Source organism: Plasmodium inui (genome assembly GCF_000524495.1).
Source record: "Plasmodium inui San Antonio 1 unplaced genomic scaffold supercont1.38, whole genome shotgun sequence".
NCBI lineage: Eukaryota > Apicomplexa > Aconoidasida > Haemosporida > Plasmodiidae > Plasmodium > Plasmodium inui.
In genome coordinates this window covers 23,608-33,984 of record NW_008481872.1, presented here as the reverse complement: position 1 = coordinate 33,984, position 10,377 = coordinate 23,608, and the positions used below count along the sequence as shown (strand labels likewise).

The 10,377-nt window shown below is 41.3% G+C and overlaps 2 protein-coding genes across 2 annotated transcripts; one reads left to right on the top strand and one right to left on the bottom strand.

Annotated features, from left to right (window-relative positions):
• Nucleotides 1-191: 191 nt before the first annotated feature.
• Nucleotides 192-2,306, top strand: C922_05109 (pyruvate kinase; the record flags this gene model as incomplete). The annotated part of the gene is made up of 1 exon (XM_008820682.1): nt 192-2,306. One exon carries the CDS (start codon nt 192-194, stop codon nt 2,304-2,306), a length of 2,115 nt encoding a protein of 704 aa, XP_008818904.1.
• A 376-nt stretch (nt 2,307-2,682) lies between these two features.
• Nucleotides 2,683-8,902, bottom strand: C922_05108 (DNA polymerase zeta subunit; the record flags this gene model as incomplete). Its single annotated transcript, XM_008820681.1, has 4 exons — nt 2,683-8,210; nt 8,343-8,388; nt 8,504-8,602; nt 8,807-8,902. The coding sequence occupies 4 exons, from the start codon at nt 8,900-8,902 to the stop codon at nt 2,683-2,685; spliced, it is 5,769 nt and encodes a 1,922-aa protein (XP_008818903.1).
• Nucleotides 8,903-10,377: the final 1,475 nt, after the last annotated feature.

Genomic DNA, 10,377 nt, shown 5'->3' with positions numbered 1-10,377 from the left:
AGCAAAAGTACGTGGCGCTCCTCGCGAAACTGCCACCCGGCCGAGGGGGGACATCGGACACACACGAGAGAACAGGTGAACAGTCTATCCCCCCTCGGCTTCGAAGAAGCCACGTAGTACACTGTACCACATAGGAGTGACCCACCGACATCTAGACGTACACACTCCAAGGTAGAAGCAAAAAGAACATAATGAAGCCAAAGCGATTCCTTATCGTCGCCCACTTGGCCACACTACTCGTGGAAGGAATGGTGAAATGCAAAGGGGCCAACGCCCCGTTTAGCAGAGCGAACATTCAGAGGTGCTGCTCGGGAGGGCAACTATTTCTTAGCAACCCACACATAACCAAACAGATGAGAAGAAGAAAAAAAAACATACAAGTCCAAAGGCAAACAAATGGCCTAAAAATTTCAAACAAAGCGGACATGAGCAGGCTAAGCAAAAAGGACAAAATGTCATTCACAAAGACCAAACAAATAGCTACGGTTGGGCCTGCAACGGAAAAATTTGAGGAACTGGAAAAGCTCTACCTTAGCGGAATTGACGTTTTCAGGTTAAATTTCTCCCATGGTTTGAAAAGCATTAAAAAATACATCATAAATTCCCTCCGAATTATAGAAAAAAAATATGATACTTCAATTGGTATTTTAGGAGATATCCAAGGGCCAAAAATACGAATAGGTGAATTTGAAAAAAGTGAAAAAAATGCTATGGAGAAAAATACCTTCGTCGAATTGAAAGAAGGAGATCTTTTTTCCTTCGACTTGGTAGACAAACCTGGCAATCAAAAGAGGGTGCAACTCAACTATCCGGAGTTGTTAAAAAATGTAAGGTCTGGACAAATGATATTACTAGATGATGGGAACCTAAAAATGAAGGTCATAGAAAATCAGTTCGACGAATCGGAAATGCAAAATAGCTCCCTAAAAGTAGAGGTAATTACAGGGGGAAAACTTTACGGCAAGAAGGGCTTCTGTATTCCTAATATGATAATGCCAATTGAAGTGTTAAATGAAAAAGATATTAAAGACATATTGTTTTGTATTAACGAAGGGGTAGACTTTTTAGGTTATTCCTTTGTTCAAACAAAGTATGATTTAATTTTTTTAAAAAGTATTATCAAGGATTACTATGATAGCGATTTTTTTCAAAACAAGATAAGAAAAGATAGACTTATTTACGACGAGAATATGCTTCCAATGAAGGAATACGATGATGACAACGATTTCTACATAAAAGAGGTGGATGACTACTACCAACATTATTACTTGAAAAACTGTCAAAAGTATAAACAGATTTACGATGTGTACAAAAATCAGGACTTGCAGGTAGATGCTAACAATGCGGAAAATCAGCTTGAAAACGTTGGTGGATACCAAAATATTGGGTACGATGGTGACACGGAGATTACTCAGATGAATGCTGACACCGCTCCTTCCACATCCAGTGACCATGTGAACAGCATATTTATTGTCTCCAAAATTGAAAAACCCTCGGCTGTGAAAAACATAGAAAGCATTATTAACCTCTCCGACGCAATCATGATTGCCAGAGGCGACCTCGGAATTGAAACCAACTTGTCTAACTTACCAATTTTACAGAAAAAAATGATCAATCTGTGCAGACTCAAATATAACAAACCCGTCATCGTAGCAACGCAGATGATGGAAAGTATGAGATTCTTGCCCTCCCCCACCCGAGCAGAAGTGGCGGATGTTGCAACGGCGCTCTACGATGGATCTGACTGCGTCATGCTCTCAGCGGAAACAGCCACCGGGCAATATCCCATCCTCACGACCTCCACACAAAACAGCATAATCAAAGACGTAGAAAATGATTACTACTATTACGACTACACGCAAAGGAAAAATAATAATATCGTCAAGTGTCCACATGGTATGAGTCCCACCTACCCCGGTGGAAATTCCCACTTTGAGAAACTTATTTACAGCATAAGGGATCTAAGCAATAACATAAATTTGAAGTCTATCATTTTATTTTCGAATGAATTTCAAAAAATCCAAAAGCTCAGCAATCTGCGAACAAAGGCACCCATCATTGTCATCACAGAGAATGTTGCCTTAGCTAGGAAACTGCAACTCACTTGGGGAGTCTATCCGTACATCTCTAAATTAACCGACTCTCAAAACAATGACTTGTTCACCCTCATTAATTATGGGTGTAAGGTCTCCAAGGAGGAGGGGTTCGTCAACGCGCCAGACGAATATTCCCTGGTCACCTTTACAAAAAATATTAACAACTCGTCCAATTTGCTTTACCTCTGCCAACCCTGTTTGGCTGCATAAACTGCGAACAAGTGCACACACACACATGGACGATCATCCGTGTGCTGAAATTGCCCCATGCCGACGGCCTACACCTGTCGTTTGTTTCTCCCCCAAAGGGAAGAAAGGAGGCACACAGCATGCATTACAGAGAAGCGCATATGAACGTGCACAGCATAGCATAAGATAAGATAAGGTAAGATAATATCTCTACACCTGTACGTACACATGGCAGCCACGTACCAAATGGGGAAGTAAAAAATGCTACTCTCGATTACAATCTGCTCAAAATCAAGACAGCGTTCACCCACGCAGGCTATTTCAAAGGGAAAACGGAGCAAAAACGAGAAACGTGGGAAACACTCATGATCCTAGCAGCGGCACCGATCCAGATGACTCACCCCCCCCAGGGGAAACTCTCCCTCATCAACCCCCTTATCGCATCCTTCCCCTCTGAAATGCGCTCTTGCAGAATGACTTTTTTAAAAAACACATCACAGTGCACCGCGTATTGGCACGCCGACGCCTCCACTTGGGAGTTTGCACAATGAGCACATATTTTGTTCAAGCGCTTGACCATATTCTCTGACCTTTTCACGTCCGCATAACTTTGAATTATTTGTGCTCTTGCCTTGGCGTCTTTTACGTCGCCCGTTTTTACTTTACAGTTTGTTATGTTCTGAAGGTGAGGTTCGCGGGGGAGGAGCGGCTCACCATGCCTCCTTCTGTTTTCGACCCTTTTCCACCCCAACGATATGTCCCCTCCCACCCTGAACAGATCATTTCCTTTTAACCGATTTCTGTCAAGCTGTTCCGCATTCCTCGTGAACAGTTCAATCTTGGCCTTTCCCCAGCTGTACTTCCTCCTCGTTGTGTAAAAAATCTCCTCCAGATTGGGCGAGCCGTAGGGGAGCAAATCCAGCATTCTCTTCAACGGGGGAATAACTAAGTGCTGAATATAATAGTCAAAGTCTATTTCCTTCAGTTTCGTTTGATTATTTTGGGGGATCTCGCTACGCACGAGTTGGTTTCCCTTCGAGGGAGGGGATAAACCCTCTCGAAGGTTCCGTTTCCCGGTTTTCCTGTCCACTGTGGGAACACCCCTAATACAATTGTAAATACCCCTGATGCAGGAAGGATGCGCAACGGAGTCGTAAATATTATCATCCTTCAACTTTTTCGCTACCACAAAAGGAATATTCTCCTTATAACTGATGACCAAGTGGGGATTCATTTTTAAAAGCTTCTTCGCCACAATTGCTTGAGGCGGCAAGGGCACTTTCCTTTTGTTCCCCTCCAATTCTCCCTTGTACGTCCCCAATCTCACTTGCTTGTATATAATAAAATTCCCATACGAAATTTTATGCTCATATATTCTATTAAATAAATCACATAGCACTCTCTTTATGTTTATCGTCAGGTGGGAGTAGAATACTTTCATGCCAAAGACAGCGCCCGTCTCACTTTGGCCAACTCCATTGGGAGAGAAGAACAAGAGAGCTTGCTTAACATTACAGAAGCATTTTTCCATATCGCATTTCTTCTTTGCATTTATTTCTCTCACACAAAGACAAATTTTTGTTATATTGTTTGGGTTCATAACACAGCAGTCATTTGTCTGGTTAATAATCTTTTCATAATCCTGTTCGATAATTTTTTCTATTTTCTTCTTAAAAAGGGACACGTGGAAGTGGGTAAATATGTGCCACAGAAAGGCGAACTTCGCTTTGTATAAGTAATTTATGACTTTGAGGATGATATTATTCCTCTCGCTGTTTATTAGTCCTATGAGATGGTCGTATAACTTAGTTTTGCGCTCCTCGGTCTGAGATTCCCCCCCATTCGCTTCCTTCTCCCCGTTCGATTCCATCTCCCGACGTGCCTCCTTCACCCCACTTGCTTCCTTCACCCCGTTCGCTTTCTTCTCCCCACTCGCTACCTTTTCATAGACGCGCAGAATCGCCTCCACCATCTCCGCCAAGAAGCATGGCGACGTCCTATGCACGTTCAACTCCTTACAGTAGCACACAAAATTGGGGAAAAAGTTCCTACACATGGCACAACAGCAGCAGCAATAGGACAAGTGGCAACAATTTCTGAAATAGTAAAACATAAAATATATCTGCAGAAGCACATTCTTCACTAAATTGCACTGATCTGATCTTATGCTCTCCACCCCTTTGAGCTGCAGGGTAGGCTTCTCATCACTCTCCTTTTCGTAAGCAAATCCGAAGTACCTCTTTTTAGTCATCAGAAGGGAGGGGCAATAAATTTTTTCAAAATTTAAATACATGGGAGAAGGCAAAATGCCATTCACGTCTTTCAAAATGTCGTGAGCTATCCTAAAAGTGTAGCTAATGTCGTTCATTTCGTTTAACAAAAATAAAGAATCTGTGTCTCCATAGAGAACTTTAACATACTGATAATTTTCCTTTATATATTCTATGACGTAAAGAAGGAAATTCTTTGCAGTACAAATGATACTCTCTGATACGTCCACACATGGCATCCTCCCTGAGAAGTTAGCTCCTATATAACCTGTTCCTTCGTTTAATATCTTTTTTAATTTCCCCATTCTTTCTAATAACCTTTTTCCTGTTTTCTGATCATGAATTTGAATACACCTCCTCAGCATTATTCTTGTCTTTAATATGTCTTCCATGAAAAGAGTGAAGATTCCTTTCCTCTTCTTCTTCTTCACGTATACAGTGTTGTTGCTTGTTATGAGCACATCATCCCCTCTTAACTTTTTCACCAACTTATTTACATTGGGTGGGTTCTTCCATACTCCTAGTCTTATGAATTCACAATTGGGGAGGTTTTCTCTTCGCACAGGAATTTTCTCGTCACTTGGGGGGCTTGACTCAGGGCAGTCCGAAGGGGGAATAACGTCCCCGGGTTCGGGCCCTCCATTAGAGGTGCTCCATGATTCCTTCAAAGAAGGCTCACACTTGGGGGACACTTCTTGGAAGCATTCGCCACCCCCTTCGATTGATCCATCGTCTGTGTTATCTCCCACGTGGCTAGACGCCCCATTCCAGTTATCCAAAGGGTCAGTCAACTCGTCCACCCTCTGGACATCCAAGCCATCAAGAGAGTCGCCGGACGAGCTGACACCACTGGAGCGGGGCGACTCGCTCTTTTCCAGGACACTGTCCGCGGAGAATCTCCTCCTCAAGGAAACCTCTACCCGCTTCTGCCGCGCCTGCTGATGCTCTTCGGAGGTTTGCGCATCGGACCTTCTCTTGAAGGACAGCGTTCCCAAGCAGGTGGAGTAACAAATGTTAAACGCAATTACAATGGAGGGGTAAAGGGATTGGAAATCGAACACCAACAGGGGAAAAAAGTTTATGGAGCTCTTCGGCTGCAGCACCAAAGGGATTTGCAAAATAGGTCTTTGCTCCATTATCTCCTTGTTTGAGGGAGAGTACAAAAGGAAGCCATGCCGCATGGACATTTTCAAGAGAAAGGACTCGACGATAAATTGTGCTCCTCTGTTTATTAGCGACAAAAAATCTACGTGAATGTACTTGCAAAAATTCATCTTCCTTTTCAAGTACCCAATTTTGTCATATATAAGTACGAGCAAGATAATCTTCTTCAGATGGTACCGCACGGTTAGGTGCCTGTATGGGTAAAAAGGGGGCTCTCCACCGATCACACCGTTGGTCACAAGACCGCCTCCACGACCACTCTCCCCAGCACCTCTGCCATCATTTCGTGATTCCCTGCCTTCGTAGCTGTACCAGCAGTACAAAGTGTACTTACTTATGGAGGGCACATTCACATTCAAATAATGCTTGCACAAATTTTCAAAAGATGTGTTTGAAGCGCTTGACAATTTATACAAGCTCTCGATAAGTCTACCTTTTATATTTTTATTATACATATTATTGAGCTCTGTGAATTCTCTCTGATCATTTAGATTGCTAATGTGTGTGTAAAAACTACCCATGTCTAGTGCCAGACACCTCTGATTTATGTAGCTAACATTGTACTTGTCGTTTTCATACGAAACTATACTTAGTGGAGAGTAAAAATTAATTTTATCGATAAACTTTTTTATAAGATCTCTTTCATTTTGCGCAATGTGGATGTTGACACTATGGTAGTTTACGTCGAAATGAAGTCCCCTTTTTTTTTCTTCCTCCTGTTGTTGTTGGGCATCTTTCTTCCCTTCCGTGTTCTCCCCTCCACAGGGGGCTTCCCCTCCAGGTTGCGCCTCAAACAGGTCCCTATGAATATACGCACCATCGCTGCACATTTCAACCGCTGGGAGGAGTTTCCCTTTTGGCCTTGTTTCTACCTGCTTGCTCAACAAGTAGGGGAAAATATCAGGGAATGGCTGGCTAGCTATTACACCCATACAGTTACTATACTCTTCGTAGTAATTCATAAGTCTCTCATCTCTGACCAGATAAAATATGGCCTTTATTTCGTCCTCCCTATAGTTGGAAGAGTTGTGATTTTCGCCTTTCACTTCTGTGAGAATCTCAAGGAAGAGTATATTTCCGTACTTGATGTTCATTTTTTTTTTCTTTTCCTCCTTTTGGTGCGTCTTCCCGTTTGATGCGGTGAGGGGGTGATTCTCCTGGACTGTTCCCTTTTGGCAATTTTTTCTTACACCTTTCGGGTTTGTCTGGTTAATTATTACTGCACCCTCTTTCTTGCCATCTTCAGATTCCCCCCTCCTTTCTGTGCCATTCAGATTGTTCAAAATCGCGTAGCACTCCCTTATCTTCGGTGGCTTCTTCGTATAAACATACCTAATGACGTCTTTGCTCTTATTGTTAATTTCGAATGAAGCTATGTGTTTTCGCCTCACCTCGTCAAGCTTCTTTTCCTGCGTCATTTTGGTTGCTTCTTTACTGGGGGGGTTTTCCCTATGTGGATACCAGTTGCGTTTTTCTGCTCCCTTTGGATCGCCGCAAGCCGATTTATTCTGGCTGCTAACCTGTCTCTCCTCTTCGCAAGCCGATTTAGCCTGGCTTTTAACCTGTTTCTCCTCGCCGTTAACCCCGTTCACCGGGTCGCTCCCCCCCAGCGACTTTAAAAAATCGGCAAAGAGTTTCTTCGTCCTGTCGGTCAGCACATCAAACGAGCCAAGGTTCAGCTCCTTTTCAAAATGGTCAAAATTAAAAATGTCCTTCACCAAATGGGGGTTCACCCTTTGGCACCTTTTCTTCTCCTTCATCCATAGTTTCGCAAAGGAGTCCAAATAATTGATAGGTAAATCAAAGTTCAATTCGTCCTTCCATTTTTTCCGATATTTTTCAAATTCATAGGAATAAATTCGGTGATTCAAAATATGTTCATGTCGTATGTCACACTCGATGTCGTACGAGGTTCCTCTTCTTAAACTGGAAAAATTAACATTTGTCGTCTTGTCTGTAAAAAATATTGGAGCATTCACATCTAAGTATTTGTTCCTCTGTATACATTCCATGTCGCATTTATTTTTCACATTCCATTTTTCTTCTTTCTTAAAGCATTCAAAATTTATCTCGCTGAAAAACTCTCTTCGAAAAAAAATATTTTTATCAACATAAATTTCTGAACAGCCATAAATATTTTTGCTGCACAGAAAGTGGAGCATGTAGCTGATGTGCACCTCGTAGAGTTCCCAAATTCGATTTTTAAATAACTTCTTTTTGAGTAAACTGGCGAAATAGACAATTGTGTGGGGGTATAGGAAGTATATTTTTAAAAACTCTTCTGGCTCTTCCTTGTAACCATAAATGCATTTTTTTTTTACCCTTTCGATGTTGTATATATACACATTTTGCGTCTTGTCCTGTTTTGCCTTGCCATATTGTTCTTCTAAAAATTGGCATAGTTGGAGCTCCAGATTTTTGTCTGACAGGGTAAAGGAGATTTCATCACACAGGGATGTGTTCACAGGGACGCTTACATGTGTATATTTTACTGAGGGAGACGGATATATACATGCGTAGAAAAAGGGAAGAAAGCAGCTTAGTGGAGAAAGTGGCTCCCTTATTAGCTTTCCATGCTGAACATGATGAAATTTTTATTTTTTTTCTTCTCAAAATTGATTACTTGATTTTTCTTCCGGGGGTATTAAAACGTAAAAGAATGGGAAGAACTGAAAGATGTGCATAAAAGGCGCAACATGAGGGTGCATTAGGGTTTTACTCACATGTTTGTGCACGTCCATACACGCCCGTACAGGTTTGCCTCTTTCTCCCGTAGGAACTTACGTCGTGCACGTACAGGCAAACGCTCTGCCCGTAATAACTTAGACCTAATATTTGAATGACACACGTATGGGGAATCTTTCTATTGTTTATTTTGCACACCTATCACGAAAAGGGGGAAATACATATATGATAAGAGCAGCAACGATGCGTAAAAAAGGAAACGTTACAAAGCATTTGCGCAAATATTTTCTGGTATGTTCCCCCTGAATACGTTCCAGCGCATGTACATATACATATAAAGATACGCATGCCAATACACATCAGCATTTTTTAATTTTTTTCCTTTGGGGGCTTCTACAGTACCAATGAGTCAAACGGAATGGACGGCTTTCTATAAATGTAGTAAAAGAACAAAAACTTGCACACGAAGAACGCTGTCGGTTTTTCCGTTATATTCATGTTTTACGATGTGCTTTTGAAGGATTTTAAGCGATGCAAAAGATGGCATACGACATGCGGTTTTTGCTCTTAAATGTGTCACTTACGTCTCTGCTCACAAACACGATGGACTACGTTCACGTTGATAATTATTCCCCCGCAAACAAATTTTATATGTTTTAGTAAGTGTGCTCATTTTACGGTCAGAGGGAGAGAGAAAAAAAAAAGGTTTTACAAAAGGCGTAAGATATGTGCACGGCACGGTCTTTTTACCGGAAAAAACGTGAAACTCGAAGAAACCGAACCGGAGTAGCATGCATTTTTCTGTTCGCAAATGTGTATACGCATAAATACATCTGACCATTTCAAATCGAACGGCAAAAAGTGCAGATAAATATTTATGTGTGCTCCATTTCGAGGGTTAGGATTTTCCTGCCGCTTCTCTCTTTTTTATTGCCTCCTTTTTATTTTATTTTTTTTTTTTTAATTTACATTCTTTTTCTTGTGCATTATTCTGCACTTCAAAAGCCCGAGAACAGAAATCAACCCCTGATGATAACCGGAAAAGGGAACTTTTTTTTTCTTCTTTATGCAAGAAGGGTGCTTAAAACGAGGAATGATAGTTTTCTTTCTTAACAACTGCTTAAAATGTGCAAGTGCGAAACGTACATAAAGCTTTTTCCATTTCGTTCTTTTCTCCACCCCTTACGGCCCCTACACGTTCGCGTATCTGAAAATATGCGCACCATTGCTTTCCCTTTTTGCCATGTGGCACATAAAATGCGGAGGCTTTGCTTTTCGTGAAAATTCAGTTATGTGCGCCTTCTTAACTTAATGTGGACGTGGAGAAAGAAACATGGGACACGGCATATTCACGTGGGAGAGTTATTTTTGTTCGCCATAAAAAATAACACGCTTAATAACTGGTGAACTGTATTATATGAAAATTCAAACACTCATGTGCTCGTTCAAAGTGAACATTGGGGTATAACGCCTATGCATATGAAGTGGTGCTGTGAGCAGACAACCCCTTGAATGGTCATTTTTCGCAAAACCAAACAAAGGAAAGGCGAACGCTTGCAAATAAGTGTGCGAGGGCCAAGAAAGCTCTGCACCAGTAAATCTTTTCTTAAATTTTTGTAATTTAGCACATTAGGTAAAAAAATACCTCTTTCAGGAGACACATATTTTCCCCCTTTTACGGATACACATTTGGACAATTTTCACCACGAAGGCATAAAGCAGCTTTTTCTTGGCGCTGAATGACAATGTGCAACTTTTTATGCTAGCAAAAAATTTACTTAAACTGTGTGTGTGTTTTTTTTTTTTTTCTTATATGTTGTTGATAAAATGTGCCCCTTTTTTGGCTTTTCTCTTGAACAGGTAATAATTTTTCTCTTCCACTTTGGCAGCGACAAATTTACGTATACCCAATATCGCTTATTAAAAAAGGAAGTACGCATATTTGTCGCTTTTCTACCAATCACACTGTACTT